We start from the raw sequence: 21,625 nt of genomic DNA on the forward strand, positions 1-21,625 counted from the left end.
CTGGTGGGGGGGGGGGGGCAGCCGCAGAATTCCACCCTCCAGAGCCCCCCTGGCTCCTGAAGACTAAGGCCCTTTAAAGACACGCGTGCCCGGCCCTGCTCCCCGTCAGACGCCCCTAAAAAGAGCTGTATTCCCGACAAACGGAGAGGCAGGTCCTGTGGCAGCGAGGCCCCACGTCGTGATCTCATTTTTCTGGTGATTTGCTATCAAAAAAGACACGGGACAGCGCGTGGTGTAAGGAACCCACGGACCCTCGCCATCTTCTGAGATGTTATCTGGCCGCTGGTTCCCAGCCGCGGTCTCGGTGGGTCGTGGGGTCAGGGCGCCCGGGGATGTGCGCTCCCAGGGGGGGCCGGTGCTGGGCCCGGGGTCGTGGGGTCGGGGGCGCAGGCACAGAGCGGGGGGGGGGGGGGGGGGGGGGGGACACTTGGATGTTCCGAGGGGCCTGGTGAGGAGCGCGGTTGCTTCTAACCCTGCGTCCCTGAGACAAGTGGCGGCGACCGAGAGCAGGTGTGCGATGTCACCGGGTCCGTCAGCGTCACGCAGCGCGGCCACCCCAGAGGGCACGAGGGCGCGGGACCCTGCGGGCTGCTTAGCACCAGCCCACGGCAGGGGCGGCGGACCCGGTGCAGGAGGGAGGGGCCCCGCGGTGGGAGGAGCCCGGTCACCTGCCCGAGGCCTGCGCAGGTGTTGGACGCGGTGGGAGGAGCCTGGAGGGGGTGAGAGGAGCCCGGGTCACCTGCCCCAGGCCTGCGCAGGTGTTGGACGCGGTGGGAGGAGCCTGGGTCACCTGCCCCAGGCCCGCGCAGGGGTCGTACGCGGTGGGAGGAGCCTGGAGGGGGTGAGAGGAGGCCGGGCCACCTGCCCCAGCCCCGCGCAGGGGTCGGACGCGGTGGGAGGGGCCTGGGTCACCTGCCCCAGGCCTGCGCAGGTGTTGGACGCGGTGGGAGGAGCCTGGGTCACCTGCCCCAGGCCCGCGCAGGGGTCGGACGCGGTGGGAGGGGCCTGGGTCACCTGCCCCAGGCCTGCGCAGGTGTTGGACGCGGTGGGAGGAGCCTGGGTCACCTGCCCCAGCCCCGCGCAGGGGTCGGACGCGGTGGGAGGGGCCTGGGTCACCTGCCCCAGGCCTGCGCAGGTGTTGGACGCGGTGGGAGGAGCCTGGGTCACCTGCCCCAGGCCCGCGCAGGGGTCGGACGCGGTGGGAGAGGCCTGGACGGGGCGAAAAGGGCCTGTTTCAGGGGCGCCGGGCGGGGCCTTGAGCCCGAACCCTCGTCCTGCAGCGGGGCAGCTGCGGGCACCGCCCTGGACGCCGCGGCCCCGCTCATCACCACCTCATCCCTCTTCCACCCCAGGCCCCGATCGACACCCAACTTGCCATTATTATTATTATTTTTAAAATTTGGCCTCTGACCAAAAGCATGCACTGACGTCTGCGTGAAGGCACATCTAACGAGACAGCATCGAGCCCAGCGCGATTGGGGTGAGTCTACACACGCACACGTGGACGTAACCTGGTGTCTCTGTAGAAAACCCGGCCACACGGAGAAAGCTACTGTGCGTAGAAGCATGTGGAGGCCCGCGCAGCTGCTCATTCTTACTATTTTTATTTAAGGATTTATTTATTTGAGACCGAGCGCACGTGCACCAGTGCACACGCGCGTGGGAGGCACGTCAGCCACAAGGGATGTGACCGACTGGACCGTTTTCCTAATAATTCCACAAGGTCCGCTCACAGACACCTTGCGAGCTGCTCCGCACTGTCATTGCCCGATATACAGAAGAGCGCAAGGCACCTGCCTGTTCAGAAGATAAATTAAGGCACACGCACACAAGAGTTGAGCGTGGCACCGTCGCTCCGGGACCTGCGTGGAAAGGAGTCCTGTCCACCCCATGACCCGCCACCTGCGTGAGGCAGCAGCTGCTTAAACACGCAGAAGCGCGGGGTAAAGAGGTGTGGAGGAGGCGCCCAGGGCACCTCTGCTGGCGAGTGCGGCCCTGGGTGCCACCGGGCCTTTGCACAGGCTGTGCGGCTCCCGCAGGGACCTCCGGCGAGCGCCCTGCGCCTGCTGCGGCCTGCCCCACCGCCGGGGCTCAGGGTGGCGAGGCCCGGGTGCCCAGCAGCAGGTGCAGCGCGCCCCCCGCCGCGGCCGCCACCCGCACGTCCCGGAAGCCGTGCTGCTCCAGCAGGTCCCGGTACTCTGCCCCGCTGCGGCCGCGCCCCCGGGGTCGCACCAGCAGGCTCAGGGCCGCCGCCAGGTTGCTCCGCGCCGCCGCTGGGTCCTCGTCCACGGTCTCCTCGGCCACCAACACGCCGCCGCCTGCGAAGCACACAGCCAGCTGCAGTCAAGGGCAAGTTTTCCATGGTGGGCCCCGTGGGGACACCCCGCATGGGGGTGGAATGAGGTGAGGGGACGGCCGGGCCTCCTGCGGCAATGTGGGGACACTGCCCGCCAGTGTGCGGGGTGAGCAGAACCACAGGGGACAGAGACCCAGACCCTGGGAAGGGACAAGGATGCAGCACCGGGACGCGGAGCCGGGGGCAAGCCCAGAGCTGGCGGACACAACCCGGGGCCAGGATGGTTCACCTCGTGCACACGGGTGGGGGAAACCGAGTCTGGGTGCGGGGACCGCGGCCCCATCACGGCGCACGCATGCTGGAAATCCCGTAAGAAAATCTTACAAAAGGCCACTTTGAGGTCTGCGACCCCTGCGCCCTGGGTGCAGGCCACCGGCAAACTGGCAGCTCTGCAGGTGCAGGGAAGCCCTGGGCTGCGAGCTCTGACACCTGTGAACCTGTCCGGGGGGCGGCCTCAGCGCCCCGGGCTCGCCCCTCCCGGCCATGAAGGTCGCCTGCAACCGCACTGTCCCAGGGTCACATCCTCGCCCAGCTCTGGGGTCCAGGGGGGACACGCTCCCTCCACAGGCTCCGGGAAGGGGCCCTCCTGCCTCCTTCACGGCGCAGGTGGGCCGTGTCCAGTCAGCTGAAGGCCTCGGAGAAAACGTACGGGCGTCGCCTGCACACTCGCACGTCGCCCGTCGCCCGGGCCACAGCCCATCTCTACGCCGACACGCCCCGTTGCACTTCACACTTCACGTTCCCTTCTTTCTTTTTGTGCAAAATCGGGAGACCCCACATGACGGGCGTCTCCCGGCCCAAGTGCAAGACTACAAGCAGCCTCACGGCGCACAACACAGGACACGCGGATGGCCGGCTCGTTTACGCTCCCCAAGGCCGCAGGGAGGCCCCCCCAGAAGTGCTTCGCCAGACGCCAGGAGCTCAGGACGCGGAAATGAGAGCCGTGCGTTCCGGGACTGCGACCTCGAGGGCCTGCGACAGCGCCGTGGGGTGGCTGGACGCGCCCTGCTGCACGGCCTCACGGGCCACGGCGGCTGTGACCGCCTCGGACACGGCCCGGGGGACACGGAGCGCCGAGGCCGGCAGTCAGGGGAGGTGCACAGCCTGCGTCCTCAGAGGGACCCACCTGGGGCGCGTCCAGGAGCCTCCGGGGCCCCAGAGCGCAGACGCCGTCACCGGCTTTATGGGGCCAGGACACGCGGCTCCGGTGAGAGGTTCCCAGAGCTCCCGGCACGCTCCCCGCGGACCGAGCACGCCCTCCGCGGGGCCCAGCGGGTCACCTGGCTCTCCGCCAAGCCACCTCGTCCTGTCTTTCCTTTCTGGGTGCGCGTGTGCAGGAAGGCCCCGGCCCGGGCCCGGTCTCACCTGGCTTGCAGCGGCCTGACAGGCGGCCCAGCAGCGCGTGCACCTGGTCGTCCGGCCAGTCGTGCAGGATTCTGGAGAGCACGTACAGCTCTGCCTCCGGGAGGCTGTCCTTGAAAAAGTCACCTGGGAACAAAATAAAGAAATAGGAAAATAAAAAATAATAATAATAAAAAGAAATAAGAAAATAAAGAAATAAAAAATAAGGAAATTAAAAGAATAATAAGTAAAATAAAATTTATAAAACAAGAAAAAAAGAAAAACTCAGGGGAAAATAAATGAATAATAAGAAATAAATAAAATGAAATTTTAAAAAAAGAAAAGAAAAAGGAAAACTCATGTGGAAAAAAGAATTGTTTGTTTTTTTTTTACTTTTTTTTAGAATGTTTTTCTTTTTTTTTTAAATTTTTATTTATTTATGATATTCACACAGAGAGAGAGAGAGAGAGGCAGAGACACAGGCGGAGGGAGAAGCAGGCTCCATGCACCGGGAGCCCGACGTGGGATTCCATCCCGGGTCTCCAGGATCACGCCCTGGGCCAAAGGCAGGCGCCAAACCGCTGCGCCACCCAGGGATCCCCGGAAAAAAGAATTGTTAATTAATTAAATGAAGTTAAAAAAAAAAAGAAAAAGTCACCTGGTGTGGAAACAAGGTGCTATGAGCCCGTCAGGGACGCGGGAGCTACGTGTCCACCCGACAGACACTTGACGGGGGGGCGGGGGGGCGGGGGGGGGTCGGCCGCTCCCCAGAACTGCTGGCAGCAGGGACAACTGTGTCCTGATCCCGAAACATGCAGAAGTCCGGACCCTGGGCCGTCAGCACACGTGCCCTTGGGCCGGGTCGCGGCGCCCACGGGATTCAGGACCGCAAGGGTTTCTTTTCAAGCTGCTCCCACGTTTGCATCCACCCCCTGCCCCGGCCCTGCAAGTTCTCCCTCGCGTCTAACTCAAGGCTCTCCTGCTCCAGCTTGTGTGGCCATGGTGGGTGCAGACACCTGCAGACGCCCACCTCTGCCGACCCACGTCCCCACGTGCCCGCCCAGCACCGCTGCTTCCAGGGCCGCTGACACGGCCGCTCACGCTCACGTTATGTGACATGGAGATGCACACGACTGTGCACGGACACACGGAAACTCATGTGCATGCACACACGCATGCAGACCACACGCAGGCACACACACTGCACGCACATGCACATCACACACACATACGTAGCTGCACACACGCGCATAGACAAATACACGGATGATGCACACATGCATGGACACGCAGAGACAAATACATGCATAGATACGTTGGAATGCGCATACACACATGCAACACACATGTACTCAGACAACACGCGTATCATGCACACACAGGGACACTGACACAGAGACACGTATAAAGGCCCATGCATGCGGACGGGCAACACGCGGCCATGCACACGCACAGAGACACACGTGCAGGCACATGCACACAGAGACTGAGACTTAAAGACGTCACACACAGAGATATGCACAGATGCAAACACACACACTGCATGCACACACAAACACACGTGTGTACATGCACAAACACATGCAGAACAAGACATACGTTTGCACGCACAGACAATGCACACACGCACGTACATGCAGAGACAACAAATGCGTGCATGCACATAGACATTTGCGTTTACACAGACAACACACACGCACACATGCACTCAAACACGCGTGTCATAAGCACACATAGGCACACCGACACAGAGACATGTACACAGGCACAGATGTGCATGCATACAGGCAACATGCGTGCATGCACATGCGCACAGAGACTGAGACTTAAAGACGTCACGCACAGAGATGCACAGATGCAAGCACACACACAGGCACAACTGCATGCCCACGCAGACACACGTGTGTACATGCACACACACGCAGAGACAGACATTTGCACGTACACAGACAACACACACATGGACATACATGCAGAGACAACAAAGCATGCACACACACAAAGACGTTTGCATTTACACATGCAACACACGTATGCACACACAGACAACACACGTGTCATAAGCACGCACAGGCACACTGCACAGACGTGCCCAGGCACACAGGTACATGCATAGACACAGGCACGCACACGCCCAGACACACACAGAGCCACCCCCCGCACAGGTAACCGCATGTGCACACACACAAATGCACCCATGTTCACATTCCCAGAAGACACGCACACCCACACCCTGCACGCTCAGCCCGGAAGCCCCTACGGTCGGCCGAACGTCGACGCTCGGCAAACACAAAGCAGCGCGCACCTGGCACGAAGCTGATCCGCTCCGAGGGCCGCCCTCCGGGCTGGAAGCACGCGACGTGCTCGAGGACGTCCGGGAGGTCGAACACCGTCACCCTCATGCGCGGGTACTCGTGGGCCAGCTCGTGGGCCAGCGCGCCCGTGCAGCCTGCGGGGAAGGGGACGCACACCTGCTCCGTGACCCGCCTGCGCCCCCTGGCCGGCCGCCCCGGTTCCACCTTGGCTAAACCAAAGTGATGCTTGAGCACGCACACTGGGGCCGGAAGGCAGCCGCTGGCAGAGATCTCTGCTGTCTCACACAGGCCGTGGGGCCTCTTGGGGTCAGGACCTGGCTAGGCACGGCAAGACCAGTGCTGGCCCAGCGCAGGTGAGCCAGGGCTCCGGGTGGGCACAGACTCACGCAGGGAGCATCGTGGCCCAGCTGGGGGGGGTGGGGGGCTGCACTCCTCCCATCTCCTTTCTGCGGCAAGAATGTAGATGTGATGGCTGGCGCCCCAGCAGCCGCTCTGGGCCACCAGGAGGAGAGGCGTACAGATGACTGGGAAATGAAAGCTGGCAGCTCTGGGCTCCCCGTGGGCCCCCACATTCAATGTACCCCTTGCCCATCCCTAGAACCTCCTCACACTTGGGATGATCTGCCCCCAAACCCCAGCGGGTGGCACGGCCAAACCCAGGGACTTCCCTGCTGCATGGAGAGGGGAACCCATTTTGGACATCGCATTAGCAGATGAGGCGGGCGGGACTTCTCCCGGGGAACACACAAAGCCGTCTGCGCCCCATTCCTGGCCCCGGAGGGCGGGGGTGCAGTGGCTACGCACCTCCCAGGTCACAGGCCGAGGTGAACCGGGACAGGTCGAAGGCCGTGGCCACCCGGCGGGCCGTCAGCTTGCTGAGGCCGTGCATGGCCCGCATGAACTGCAGCGTCGTCTGCTGGCTCTGAAACGGGACGGGGTCTGAGGGACCACCCACAGGGTGCTCCTGGGGCCCGGCTGCTGGCCCCACCCACCTTTCTGCAGGGAGCATGAGGGGACAGCCGGACAGGGAGCGGCTGGGGGGGGGGCAGTCAGGCCTGGGCCGCCGTGGGTGTTCCTATGGGGCCCAGCCCTGCGGGGAGGGGTGGGGGGGCGGACCCGGGTCAGGCAGGCTGTGCTGGGGCAGGGCAGGGTCCAGCTCAGGGTGGGGTCCTGCCGGGAGGGAGGGCGGCTCCAGCGGGATCCAGGATCCTCCCTTCAAAACAGACGCCCGGGGCCAGGATCTGGAGTCAGCCAACAGGCGCTCACCCTAGAGCCCCCAGGCTCCCCAGGAAGGGTGTCGCTGCCCAGCAGGTGGGAGGGACCAGGTGGGGTCTCCCCGGTGGCCCCTGCAGCGGGCACCATGCTGGTGACCCTCTGCCCGCTGATCCTTTGGACCCTGCAGCCACCCCGCACCCCCACCCCCGCTGTGGGTCGCATGTGGGCAGGGCCTCCGCAGGGGGAGGGGGGACCCAAGCCCCTGCTGGGACAGGTGGCCACGGAGATGGCCAGCTGGGAGGGGGTGGGGAGGATGTGCAGGAAGTGGCCCTGAGTCCCACAGGGACAGGCGGGGCCGGGGGGGGGGGGGCGCCCACCTCAGCCCCCACCCCACCTGGGACGTGGATCCCCCCCAGCCCTGCCCTGCCTTCCGTGCTGCCTCTCCATCCTGCGGGGGGGGGGGGGGGGCTGAGGCTGCGACTGCCCCCACTCTGCTCCCTGGGAACCCCGCCCCCCCACCCCTCCACCCCTGCTCTGCTCCCCAGGACCTGCTCTGCTCCCCGGGACACACCTCCCTGCTCTGGTCCCCAGGACACCCCCCCTGCCCGCGCCTGCTCTGCTCCCCTGGACCCCCCGCCCCTGCTCTGGTTCCCAGGACCCCTGGCCCCGCTCTGTTCCCCAGGACCCGCTCTGCTCCCCGGGACCCCGTCCCTCCCTCACTCCCGGCTCTGCTCGCTGGGGGGGCAGATGCTGCCTGGTGCTTCTGTGCCCCACTGTCTCTGCTCAGGATGGTGCCCTCCCCCCCCCCAATTTCCTATGTCAGAACCTAACCCGGAGGGGATGGTTGGCATCGGGACAGCATCTGGGGCGGTGGGGTCATGAGGTCATGAGGGTGCAGCCCCACGACGGGCCTGGTGTCCCTGCAGGGCCCAGGCAGATGCCCCCTGCCCCTTCCACCACGTGAGGGCCCAGCGGGAACACAGCGGAGGGTGGACCCGAGTCCGCAGGCGCCTGGACCTGGGACGGGACTGAGAACCATGACAAGGACTAGGACTTGCCTTGCTTGTGCGCCCCCTAGCGGGTGGTGCCCCCCAACCCCGTGTCCTTCCCACCCCGGGACCTCCCCTGACCTCCCCATCACCAAGGCGGGCAGCCAGCGGCTTCGTAGGAGGTCGCAGGTCATGGGCCGCAGCCATACCCGTGGGTCCTTTCGCAACACACGCGTGTGATGGGCAGGTGTGCGCCCGGAGCCCCAGTACCTGAGCCGGGTCCTCCACCTTCCCGCCCGCAACCGCATTTGGTCCCTGTCGCACGGCCACCTCCAGGCGCGTGAAGAGCTCCCAGGCGTGGTCGTCGTGGCGCGTCACCAAGCCGTGGAGCGAGTACTCGCCGTCCGACGCCAGGTGCCGGCTTGCCACCTCCGTGTTGCGGTAACCTGGCACGACAGGGCATCGTGGGCGCTCGGGCCGGGGACGCCCCAGGGACCCCACGCACGACACCTGCTCAGGGCTCGGTCATCCGGAGACCTCGGCCCAGACCCACCCGGAACCAGACTCATGGAAGTGTGACCCGAACATGGGGACGCTCCCAGAGGCGGTTCCCCCGAAGCCCGGGGGCGGTCACTGCACGGCCAGGGCCCAGGAGCACCCACGCCACGCCAGGCTGCATACCGCTGTGCAGGGTGGTCTGACCCCTACGGCCGTTTACGCGAAGGGGATGAGGCCGTGGGCGATGTGGGCCGGAGCTCTTCCCTTCTTCACACCCGGGTGGCTGTGCGTAGGGCCTGGCCCCCCCGGGGAGCCCCCCGGGACACCCGCACCCAGAGAACGGGAGCCTGGGGGCACAGGTGGCGATGGGAGACCCGTATCCGCCAACACAGGGCCCCACCAACTGTCCTCATCGAGACGAGGAGCCGCGCTGCGTCCGTCCTAACGCCTAAACCTTGTTACTTCTGAGCCTTTGGAAGAGCCGCAGGACCTGTGCGCGTGCGTGGGGACTGCTCACAGGTTCGCCCGCAGAACCGTGCAAGGGCCCCGCGAAAACGGGCCCGAAGAACCTCCCGGGTGATTGAAAGTCTGGACACGGGAGCTTTCTCCACGTCCCGTCGTTCTTTTTGATAGAGGAGGAGGAGATCGTGACAATGATCTGGCTGGGGAGAAAGGCCCGCTTCCCGCGCCCCAAATCCTAACCGCACGCTTGTACGACTTTGTGCAAAGGGCAGCTCCTGGGGCTAGGCCGGCGCCCCACATTCCTCCTTATCACGCAGGTGAAGGTGCCTCGAGCCCCCTGTCATTCCCAAGGCATCGGAGGGACCATCCCTTGGACTGTCTGCTCGGAGACCGAGCTCGAGAGTCTCGTTCGCTTGGGCGAACACGCTGTTGCCCACCCATCCACCTACCCACCTGTCTATGCTTCCCCCCATTCACCCATCTACCTACTTAACTAACCATCCACCCATCCACCCATGTACCCATCCATCTACCTACCTATCAATGTATCCTTCCTTCCATTCATACACCTACATCTACCTATTTAACTACCCATCCATCCATCCACCCATCCATCCACCCATCCATCCACCCATCCATCCACCCATCCACCCACCCATCTATCTACCCATCTACTACCTACCTACCAATCCATCCTCCCTTCCATTCATACATCTACCTACTTAACTACCCATCCACCCATCCATCCACCCACCCATCCATCCAGTCTACCATTCTTCCATTTATCCATCTACCTACCTACCCATCTACCCATCTACCCACTTACCTACCCATCTAGTCTTCCTTCCATTCATACATCTACCTATTTATTCATCCATGCATCTATCCATCCGTCCACCCACCAGCCATATGTTCACCCATCCACCTACCTATCCATCTATCTATTCTTCTTTCCTTCCATTCATTCATCTACTTACCTACCCATCTATTATCCATAGACCCACCCATCCATCTACTTACATACTTACCTACCCATCTATTCTTCCTTGCATTCATACATGTACCTAATTACCTACCTCTCCAACCATGCATCTATCCATGTGTCCATCCATCCACTCAACCATCCATCTATTATCCATGCATCCATGCATGCATCTATCCATCCATCCACCTACCTACCCATCTATTCTTCCTTCCATCCATTCACCCACCTACTTACGTACCTATCTATCCATCATATCCATCCATCCATCATATCCATCCATCCATCCATCCATCCATCATATCCATCCATCCATCATATCCATCCATCCATCCATCCATCCATCCATCATATCCATCCATCATATCCATCCATCCATCCATCATATCCATCCATCCATATCTATCCATCCATCATCCACCCATCCATCCATCATCCATCCATCCATCCATCAATCCATCATCCATCCATCCATCATATCCATCCATCCATCATCCATCCATCCATCCATCCATCATCCATCCATCCATCATATCCATCCATCCATCATCCATCCATCCATCCATCCATCATATCCATCCATCCATCCATCCATCCATCATATCCATCCATCCATCCATCCATCCATCATATCCATCCATCCATCCATCCATCATATCCATCCATCCATCCATCCATCCATCATATCCATCCATCCATCATATCCATCCATCCATCCATCCATCATATCCCATCCATCCATCCATCATATCTATCCATCCATCCATCCATCATCCATCCATCCATCATATCTATCCATCCATCATCCATCCATCATATCCATCCATCCATCCATCCATCCATCCATCCATCCACCTATTCATCTATCCAACCTCAGTCTATCCATCCAAATCTCCTGTTACCTACCTAGCTATTTCCTCTCCCTATTATCTATGTACCTGTGTATCCATCCATTTATCTCATCTGTCTAAATAATTAAAAACATGTACCTGCCTTGTGCACATGCCTATTCCACTGGTTGTGTTTCTCTCGTGAACCCTGAGGGATGCAGCTCCTTTGAGAGCAGAGCCTGTAATGACGTCACTCTCCTGACATGCACGTACACTCACTACGTTTCCTCTCCCCCATTCTCTGTTCTTATTCTCCGGGAAACGCCACGTTCCGCCTTCGCTCAGAAGCCACCTTTACTGGGTGAGCGACTTCCACCTGCGAACAGTCAGCACAACACGCAGGACGTCCCCTTACCTCCGTCTGTCTTCTCCAGTAACCCCAGGGCCACACAGGCATCCAGGAGCCGTCCAGTTCCACACACTGAGGCGTCAATTCTGCCCGCAACCTCCGCGGCCTTCAGGGGGGCCTCGTCTTTCAGTACGTCGAACACCTTCAGCTTGCAAGCCGTGAACAGGGCCTGTGCGTTAAAAACAAGTACAATTACACTTACGTGACCTGTCAGGTACGTTTTACTGCTACGGACCCAAAAGAAGGAGGTCAAAGCTGTGAAAACTGTCAACGGCAACTTCTCCAGGGGCACCTGGGTGGCTCGGTGGTTGAGCATCTGCTCTTGGCTCAGGGCATGATCCCGGGGTCCCAGGATTGAGTCCTGCATCGAGCTCCCCGTGGGGCTCTGCTTCTCCCTCTGCCCCTCGGCTTGGTCAGCTCACCTGACCGCCGGGAGCCCTTGGTCAGGAGAATGAGGTGATAGGTGGGCAGACGGGGGCACAGGTAGGCAGGTGGGTCGATAAATGGATGGATGCTAGATCTGAGAGATGGCACGTAGGTAAGTAGATTTATGGACACAGAGATAACTGACGGTCCGGTGATGCGCATGGAGGCGGACACCTGACTGGCAGGCAGGCAGCTAACGGATCATAGACGAGCAGATGCCGGAGCACAGCGGACCTCCAACCTGTGACAATGCAATGTTGCCTGAGCTCTGTTTTAACTATTATTTGCAGGAAAATTCATTATTTCGAGGCCTGACACAGCACAACCACCTGATCACGACAGCGCCTGCCCTGCCAAGGCCGTCAGAGGGAGGCGGCCGGTGGGGTGTGGGGGGCGTGGGAGGGAGCAACCCCACAGCCACTGACATGCCGACCCCTGTGGAGCCCAGGCACGGGAAAGGCCACCCCCCTGCGGCCTCTCAGGGGCCCAGAGCCCTCGGGCAGCCGGAAGGTCGGCCGAGCGGGGCCGTGGGAGAAGGCCGGAGAGAAGAGGAGACCGCCGGGTGGGTGAGCCGCCGTGGCCGCGATAGTGAGGACGACCAGGTGTGCGTGTGCCTGAGATGCTGCGCCGGCAGGCCCGGGCGCTTCTCGGACGCGCCTGTGAGCACGCAGGAAGGACAAGGAGGCCACAGGCACCGGCACCCGCGGGCTCCCGTGAGCACCAGTGGCCTGCAGGCTCTCACCCCACCTGGGGCACCCTGTGGCTGGGATTCCAAGGCCATGGCATGGTGAGGACACAGATCCCTGCACACAGCTGGTGACCTGGCGCCAGACCCCACCTGCCACCTGGCCAGCCGGAATGCGCTGGGCATCCCGAGGGTGCTGCAATGCTCAGCCTTCCGGCCTCGTCTCCCTGGGCCATAGTAGAGGCCTCTCAGGGGTGCACCGTGTCCCCGTGCTGCAGTCATCAGACCCTGTGCACCTTCAAATACCCATAGACACTTCATCCCCAAAAGAGATGCCCAAGTCCTGACCCCTAGAACCTGAGATGGGAGTCGAATGTGGAAACGGGGTGTTTGCAGATGGGAGGACGTGAAGGCTCTGACACGAGGTGGCCCTACGTCCAATGACCAGGGTCCTCGTAAGAGACAGAAGAGGAGCTGCAGACGCGGAGGAGGAGCCCCATGAGGACGGAGGCGGAGATGAAAGGGACGCGGCCACCAGCCTGGGGACGCCTGGGGCCCAGACGCCGGAAGAGGCGGGAGGGCCCCTCCCCGGAGCCCCAGCCCTGGACCTCGGTGGTCCTGCCCCCTGGAGCTCAGAGTGTGGTCTCCAGAGCCGGGGAGGATGAGTTCCTGTGGTGTTAAGCCCCCGAATCTGCGGTCATCGCTGACGGCAGCCCCAGGACGCTCAGACCGGTACCTTCGACGCTTTAAAGCCGTCTATGAGTTCTAGAAGGTCCGCTGGGAACGGGGGCGGGCTCTCCACCGCGCCGTTGGCCTCAGCTCCCCGCGTGCCCGCAGCAGCCTGTCCTCCGGGGCCGCCCTCGATGCCCCCCGCGGGGTCCGAGCCGCCACCCTCCACGTCGCTCAGGTCCTCGAAGGTGTCGACGGCCGGGATGGAGTCGTGCTTGACGCGCCGCACGTCGTGGCGGCCGGGCGGGTAGTAGAGCTCCACCAGCTTCTTGCAGAAGTGGTTCAGGGGGAAGCCGACCACGTTGAGGAAGTCTCCGCGGACGTACTCCACCAGCATGCCGCCCAGCGCCTGGATCCCGTAGCCCCCCGCCTTGTCCCTGAGCGCGGGGAGCGACCGGGTGGGGGGACAGACGGCGGGACCGTTACGGGACCAACCAGAGTCCTGGGGGTCGCACGATCGCTTCCCCCTGGCCCTCCGACCCCACAGCCTGGGGCGGGAGCCCAGCGACCACCCCGGGGCCCTTCGGGGACCAGTCTGGCTCTGCACAAACTGCTAAGTGACCCTTGAGTCCTCAGCACGGGCAGTGGCCAGGTGTCCCTAGCTGGCGGTCCCTGGGCTCCCTGACTCCTCCATGCCCCCTGGGGCACGGCCCTCTCAGAGGCCGGGGAGGGGGCGCCCTGAGGACCCCGACCAGCGGCTGCGCCTCTGCCGAGACCTCCTTAGGGACGGAGGAAGGGCCGTGCAAGAGCCGCTCCTTCCTGGGCGCTGACACCTGCCTCCCCAGTGCTGCCGCGACGGACCCAGGGGCGCCCTCCCCGTCCCACCCGGCGCGTGCACGCGGGCCTGAGCCTTGGTCACATCAACCGCAGCACACGGCGGCTCCTCCGGAACAGGGGTCCCCGTGCCGCTGAGGACTGTGAGTACGCGTCCCCCCGTCCCCAGAGGCATCACGGTGACATCGGCCCCGCCACGGCAGTGGTGCCGGGAAGCAGGTGCATCGCGAGGGCCGGGGGCACGCGTCCCCGTCGGGGGCACTCACATGGGCTCGCCGCTGTCGATGTACTCCCACAGCAGCTCCTCCGACAGCCGGGAGAACCTGACCGTGGTCTCCTCGTGGAACTGACACACGTCCGTGTCCAGCTGGCCGCCTGCAGCACGGGCCGAGGTCAGGGCGGCCCCCGCCGACCTCTGCCCCCGCTCGCCCCACCCGCCGGGGGGGATGGTCAACCGCGGGGTCTGGGGGGGACAGGGAACATGAAGCCAGTGAACCCCGCGAGTGGGGGGACCACCACGCACGGGGCTCCTCGGGCTCTCCCTCCGGGCCCTCTGCCCTGCGGCCAATTGTGTGGCCAGGTGAGCCGGCACTGTGCACTGCACAGGACTGGCCAGCGAAGTGCCCGTGCGGGTCACGCCCACGGTGACCCCGTGTCCCGCAGGGGCGCACAGGCCTCCAGGCAGCCCTGACCTCTGCAGATAGGGGCACAGATGCGCTCGCGGGGGACCCGAGGGCTCAGCTCTGCAGGGACACCTGCTCCTCCCGCGGAGGCCCAGACCCGGGACAGGGACGGGGACGCGGCTGGCGCGGTACCTTTGCTGCAACAGTGGATGATGGCGACGCCCGTGAACACGCTGTGCTCCTTGCCGTTCAACCTGCAGGACGCCCTGGACGTGACGGGTCGGACCCCGCGGGGGCGCCTCCCCGCCACCCGCCGTCAGCCCGCGTCTGTCCATCCGTGCGCTGCTGCTGTGGCCGCTGCATGAGGGGCCCGCCCACGGGACGCGGCGGGGACAGGTGCGGAGGGACAGGTATGACCCTCCCCGGACCACAGCTGAGGTCCCCACCCCACCCTGGACATGAGCCCCACCCCAGGGGCTGACCCTCCCTGGGGCCACAGCTGAGGTCCCCACCCCACCTTGAACATGAGCCCCACCCCAGGGGCGTGACCCTCCCTCCCTGGGACTGCAGCTGAGGACCCCCCCCACCCTGGACATAAGCCCCACCCCAGGGGCTGACCCTCCCCGGGGCCACAGCTGAGGTCCCCACCCCACCCTGGACATAAGCCGCACCCCAGGGGGCTGACCCTCCCTCCCTGGGACTGCAGCTGAGGACCCCCCCACCCTGGACATAAGCCCCACCCCAGGGGCTGACCCTCCCCGGGGCCACAGCTGAGGTCCCCACCCCACCCTGGACATAAGCCGCACCCCAGGGGGCTGACCCTCCCTCCCTGGGACTGCAGCTGAGGACCCCCCCACCCTGGACATAAGCCCCACCCCAGGGGCTGACCCTCCCCGGGGCCACAGCTGAGGACCCCACCCCACCCTGCACGTGAGCCCCACCCCAGAGGGCTGACCCTCCCCGGGACCTCAGCTGAGGACCCCACCCCACCCTGGACATAAGCCCCACCCCAGGGGGCTGACCCTCCCCGGGACCTCAGCTGAGGACCCCACCCCACCCTGGACATAAGCCGCACCCCAGAGGGCTGACCCTACTCGGGACCTCAGTTGAGGACCCCCCCACCCTGGACATGAGCCCCACCCCAGGGGCTGACCCTCCCTCCCTGGGACTGCAGCTGAGGACCCCCACCCCACCCTGGACATGAGCCCCACCCTAGGGGGCTGACCCTCCTCGAGGACCTCAGCTGAGGACCCCCCCCACCCTGGACATGAGCCCCACCCTAGGGGGCTGACCCTCCTTGAGGACCTAAGCTGAGGACCCCCCCAACCCTGGATGTGAGCCCCACCCCAGGGGCTGACCCTCTCCGGGACCTCAGCTGAGGACCCCACCCCACCCTGGACGTGAGCCCCACCCCAGGAGCTGACCCTTCCCCCGAGGACCTCGAGGACCTCGGCTGAGGACCCCACCCCACCCGGGACATGAGCCATGAGCCCCACCCCAGAGGGCTGACCCTCCCCGGGACCTCAGCTGAGGACCCCACCCCACCCTGGACATAGGCCACACTCCAGGGGGCTGACCCTCCCCAGGACCTCAGCTGAGGACCCCACCCCACCCTGGACATGAGCCCCACCCCAGGGGGCTGACCCTCCCCGGACCTCAGCTGAGGACCCCACCCCACCCTGGACGTGAGCCCCACCCCAGGGGCTGACCCTTCCCCCGAGGACCTCGGCTGAGGACCCCACCCCACCCTGGACATAGGCCACACTCCAGGGGGCTGACCCTCCCCGGGACCTCAGCTGAGGACCCCACCCCACCCTGGACATGAGCCCCACCCCAGGGGCTGACCCTTCCCCCGAGGACCTCGGCTGAGGACCCCCCCCACCCTGGACGTGAGCCTCACCCCAGGGGCTGACCCTCCCTGGGACCTCAGCTGAGGACCCCACCCCACCCTGGACATAGGCCACACTCCAGGGGGCTGACCCTCCCCGGGACCTCAGCTGAGGACCCCCCCCACCAGGGACATGAGCCCCACCCCAGGGGCTGACCCTTTCTCCGAGGACCTTGGCTGAGGACCCCACCCCACCTGGGACATGAGCCCCACCCCAGGGGCTGACCCTACTGGGGACCCTCATGTGAGGGCCCCACTCCAGGGGGCTGACCCTCCCCAGGACCACAGCTGAGGTCCCCACTGCACCCTGGACATAGGCCACACCCCAGGGGGCTGACCCCCCCCACTGAGGACCTCAGCTGAGGCCCCCCCACCCGGGACATGAGCCCCACCCCAGGCACGGACCCCGACCCAGGCCCCGACCCCTCCCAGGCTCCCGCTGCTTCCCGGGGGACCACGGCGCACACCCACATGGACAGCATCCTGTACGCGTCTTGCTTGTCCACCGGCTTCTCCAGGATCAGCCCCCCGACCGTCTGCAAGAGAACCAAGGAGGGCCGCGCTGAGCGAGCCGGGTCTCAGCGTCCGCACCTCGGTCTCTGTCCCCAGCACAGACACAGCCAACAGGCGGCCAGAGAAGGCCCCGAGGGCACTCACCACGATGGTGTCCGCTCCGATGACCACGTCGGGGGCCCGGAGGTCCTTCTGCGGGAAATGCAAACGCAGCTTTAGACATGACGCCCGCGTGCGTCTTGTGCAGACACCTGGTGGCGCGAGGGGTGGGTATGAAGCCAGTCCTACTTGGGAGAGTAGGATCCGGGCTTCCTCGAAGTCCCCAGCACGGACCGGAGTGTGAGCCCGGGACCCCGGCAGGTGAGGGGCTGCAGCCTGCAGGTGTTCTGTGGTCACGTGGTGGGGATGCACCTGCCAGGCAGCACTGCAAACAGCAGTGTCCGCCCCAGGAGCTCCTCCTCCGTGGTGGGGGTGGGGTGCGGGGGGGGGTACCGGTACCGGCGCCGCCCCAAATCCTCCCCCAGCTATCCAGAATTACGGACAAAGCCCTCTCCTGACCCGCTCAATGGCAATTAAGGAGAAGGCCGTCTGGGCAATTAAATCAGTCCGCGTGGAACATTCAGGCTCAGGGCCGAGCTCGCTCGTCTGGGATCGCCTCTGTGTGTAGGGAACCTTGAACCCTGGGCGTCCTTAAACATTAACCTTTCTGCCGCCGAAAATCAATTAATCAATACTCGAGTATTTATCGCAATAGCTGATGTTATAGCGCGGGGCACACAGCACGTGTGGTATGACGGAGTTGCGGTGGGATGTCACTGTGGCGCCTGGTGACATGGCGCACGGCGATCGGGCATCGTGAATGCGTTACGGTGGGACGGCGGCTAGTGACCTGCAGGGACACCCGAAGTGCCGCCGCCACGCTCCTCACGATGGTGCGTGAAATGACTTCGCGGTGTCAATGGTAACGTTGTGTTCATTACGACGGTGCATTAAGTGACTTTATACCGTGAATAATGTTACATCCATTATGAGAAGTGCGTTAAATAACCATGTTAAAAATGACGAAGTTATATTCATTACGATGCGTATTAAGTGACTTTATATCGTAAATAACAGCGTTACATCCATTACGACGGTATATTAATTATATCATAAATAATGACGTTATATTCCTTACGATAGGGTATTAAATACCGTACATTATAAATAGGCTCATATTCATGACGATGGTGTGTTAAATAACCTTATATTGTAAATAATAATGTTACATTCATCACGATGGTGTATTAAATGACTTTGTATTGCAGATGGTGATCTTACATTCCTTATGATAGTGTATTAAATAGCTATATTAAAAATAATGAAAAAATAAAAATAAAAATAACGTTATAGTCATTACGATGGTGTATTAAATAACTTTATATTGTAAATAATAACATTATATTCCTTTCGATGGTGTATTGAATAACCTTATATTCTAAATAATAATGTTACATTCATTACGATGCTGCATTAAATAACTTTATATCGTAGATAATGATGTTATATTCCTTAGGACGGTGTATTAAATAACTATATTAAAAATAATGTCATAGTCATTACGATGGTGTATTAAATGACTTTATATTGTATATAATAGTTATATTCATTATGATACTGTGTTAAATAACTGTATTAAAAATAATGTTATATTCATTACGATAGTGTATTACATAACCTTATACTGTAAATAATGACATTATATTCGTTATGATGATGTATTAAATGAATTTATATTGTAAATAATAATGTTATATTCCTTATGATAGCATATTAAATAACTATTAAAAATAATAACATTATATTCCTTACGATGGTGCATTAAATAACTTTATATTGTAAATAATGATGTTATATTCCTTAAGACAGTATAAAATAACTATATTGGGATCCCTGGGTGGCTCAGCGGTTTAGCGCCTGCCTTTGGCCCAGGGCGTGATCCTGGAGACCCGGGATCGAATCCCACATCGGGCTCCCTGCGTGGAGCCTGCTTCTCCCTCCGCCTGTGTCTCTGCCTCTCTCTCTCTCTCTCTCTCTGTGACTATCATAAATAAATAAAAATTTAAAAAAAATAAAAAAATAAAAATAAAATAACTATATTAAAAATAACGTTATAGTCCTTACGATGGTGTATTAAATGACTTTATATCGTATGTGATAGCGTTATACTCCTCAGGACGGTGTATTAAATCACTAACTAAACATAACAACGTATCCATTACGACAGCGTATTGCATGACTATCCCGCGAACAACAGCCTTACCTGCGTCCCAGGTAACTCACGTCCTAGCTAATGCTCTATCCGTTACGATGGCGCGTTAAGTAACCCGGACGGTGAACGCCGTCGTCCCCGTCAGGACCGAGTACCGCGAAGGCTGCCTGCGAGCAGGTCAGCGCCGACCCCGGCCCCGTCGGGAGACCCCAGCGCCGCCCGGGGGCTCGGATCCTAACTAAGCCCCGTCACTCCTTTGTGCTCAGTGGTCCCGTTGGGTTCCTGGAGCGCGCGCTGCAGGGGATCGGGCCCACACGCTGGGACCCGAGACCCCAGGACGGTGCGGCCGGCCCAGCGCTCGGCCCTGAGCCCACCGCCCTCCCAGCCCGGGCCGCTCGCCTGGTACATCCTGGCGGCCACCTCCAGGGCCTTCTGCTTGGCCGTTTCCATGGCGTAGGCGTAGGGCGCGGGGAAGGAGGCTTTATCCAGCGTCTCTTTGAACCTCGAAGGAACCACCTCAAACCTGAGACCCTAGAACACAAGAACACGGGGTGTCAGGCGCCGCGGGGAGAGCCCACGGACCCCGAGCAGCGAGCGCCCCCTCTGTGGTCCACGAGGCCCTCCCCACGCACCGGCTCCTGCCCGGCCTGTCCTCCCGGCACAGGGACTCGTGGGTGCTGCCCGGAGGCCCGGGGGGAGCGGGGTGGCTGGGGCCCAGCAGACCTGGGGGGAAGCCACTGCCGTCCACACGGTGGCCACGCACAGGCCAGCTGGCCGGCTTGCTTGGGCCGGGGTCTGAGGCTCTGAGCGGTCAAAGGGCTCGTGGAGTGTCCCCGAGGCCGGCACGTCAGCACCGGCGGTGGGGGGGGGGGGGACAAGCAGCTGGAAACTGACCGCCCGCACAAAACGCCACGGACGCTGCTTGACCGCGGTCCCCAAACACGTGTGGACAGGCAAGGCCATCCCCGTGGGGGCCAGTCACACAGTGACACCACCCCGCAGTCGGGTGGGGACCAGCTCCAGGACGGACCCAGCTCAGGCACAGACACGGCCTTGGCCGGGCAGTCCCTCGGCCAGCAGGTCACTAGGCCACTGGGCCTGGCTGAAGTCTCGAGTCCCAGGCCACGCAGACCACACACATCCCAAGCACCCTGTCACTAGGACCTGGAATCCCTACGCCGTGGCTCCAACGAAGACCGCAGACTGCAGACCCCTGTCCCCTGGTCACACAGACCCCTAGCCCCGGCACTGGCCTGCACTCCTGGTCGCTAGGTCCCCTGGGCAGTATCCCCGCAGGTCCGTATGCCCCTGGTTACTAGGTCTCCGGCCTCAGACCCCCAGGTCTCCAGGCCCCTGAGTCACAGGACCCCGAGCACTAGTCCCAGGCCTCCAGGTCCCCAGATGCCCAGCCTCAGGTCCTCCCGGCCCCAGACCCCCCGGTCTACAGACCTCCACGTCCTGAGGCCACCAGGTCAGCTGGACTCCCAGCAGTAGCCCTGTGGGTCAGTAGGCCCCAGGCCCCTAGGTCACCAGGTGCCTGAGCACTAGTCCCATGGGTCAGTAGTCCCCAGGCCCCCAGGTCCCCCGGTGCCCGGCCTCAGGTCCTCCCGGCCCCAGGCCCCCAGGCCCCCAGGCCCCCAGGTCCCCCGGTGCCCGACGTCAGGTCCTCCCGGCCCCAGGCCTGCAGTCCGCAGACCTCCCGGCCGAGGCCCCAGGTCACTAAGCCCCTGGCCCCAGGCCCCCCGTCCCCGGCCGCCCCTCCCCCGCCCCAGCCCCGGCGCAGGCCGCTCACCGCCTGGCTGAGGATCTCCCGGCGGCGGGGGGACGCGCTGGCCAGCACCACGCGCTTGTGCAGCAGCTTCCCGATCACCGGGCTCAGCGCCATGGCGCCCGCCCCCCCACCCGCGCCCGCGCCCGCCCCCGACCGCAGGGCACGCTCCGACCCCGATCCTCCGGGCCGCGCGCTCCGCGGGCACTGGGGCCGGCCCCGCCCCCGACAGCGGAAGCCACGCCCCCGACCGCCACGCCCCCGACAGGGCCGCGGCCCCGCCCATCGCCCCGCCCCGACAGCGGAAGCCCCGCCCCGCCCGCCCCGTCCCCAACAGGGCCGCGGCCCCGCCCATCGCCCCGCCCCGACAGGCGGAAGCCACGCCCCCGCCCGCCCCGAGGCCCCGCCCACCGCCCGGCCCGCCCCTGCCTCCCGGCCCTACTGAGGCTGCGCGTCCTCTCCGCGCCGCGCCCCAGAACCCGCGGCGCCGCCGGGACGGTGGGGGTCGTTGTGGGCGGCCTCGGGAGCACCCGTCCGGGGGGCCTGGTGGGCCGTGCGAGGGCGAGCGTGG

At 62.6% G+C, this 21,625-nt stretch overlaps 1 protein-coding gene across 1 annotated transcript; it reads right to left on the minus strand.

Moving 5' to 3' along the window:
• Window positions 1–1,588: 1,588 nt before the first annotated feature.
• Window positions 1,589–21,265, minus strand: ASMTL (acetylserotonin O-methyltransferase like). The gene is made up of 13 exons (XM_072744826.1): window positions 21,079–21,265; window positions 19,686–19,817; window positions 17,180–17,227; window positions 16,994–17,058; window positions 14,827–14,888; window positions 14,278–14,386; window positions 13,245–13,614; window positions 11,404–11,566; window positions 8,487–8,662; window positions 6,817–6,934; window positions 6,003–6,146; window positions 3,722–3,844; window positions 1,589–2,318 (listed from the first exon to the last, which is right to left on the minus strand). The coding sequence occupies exons 1-13, from the start codon at window positions 21,169–21,171 to the stop codon at window positions 2,092–2,094; spliced, it is 1,830 nt and encodes a 609-aa protein (XP_072600927.1). The 5' UTR covers window positions 21,172–21,265; the 3' UTR covers window positions 1,589–2,091.
• Window positions 21,266–21,625: the final 360 nt, after the last annotated feature.

This window comes from Vulpes vulpes, chromosome X (assembly GCF_048418805.1).
Source record: "Vulpes vulpes isolate BD-2025 chromosome X, VulVul3, whole genome shotgun sequence".
Taxonomy (NCBI): domain Eukaryota; kingdom Metazoa; phylum Chordata; class Mammalia; order Carnivora; family Canidae; genus Vulpes; species Vulpes vulpes.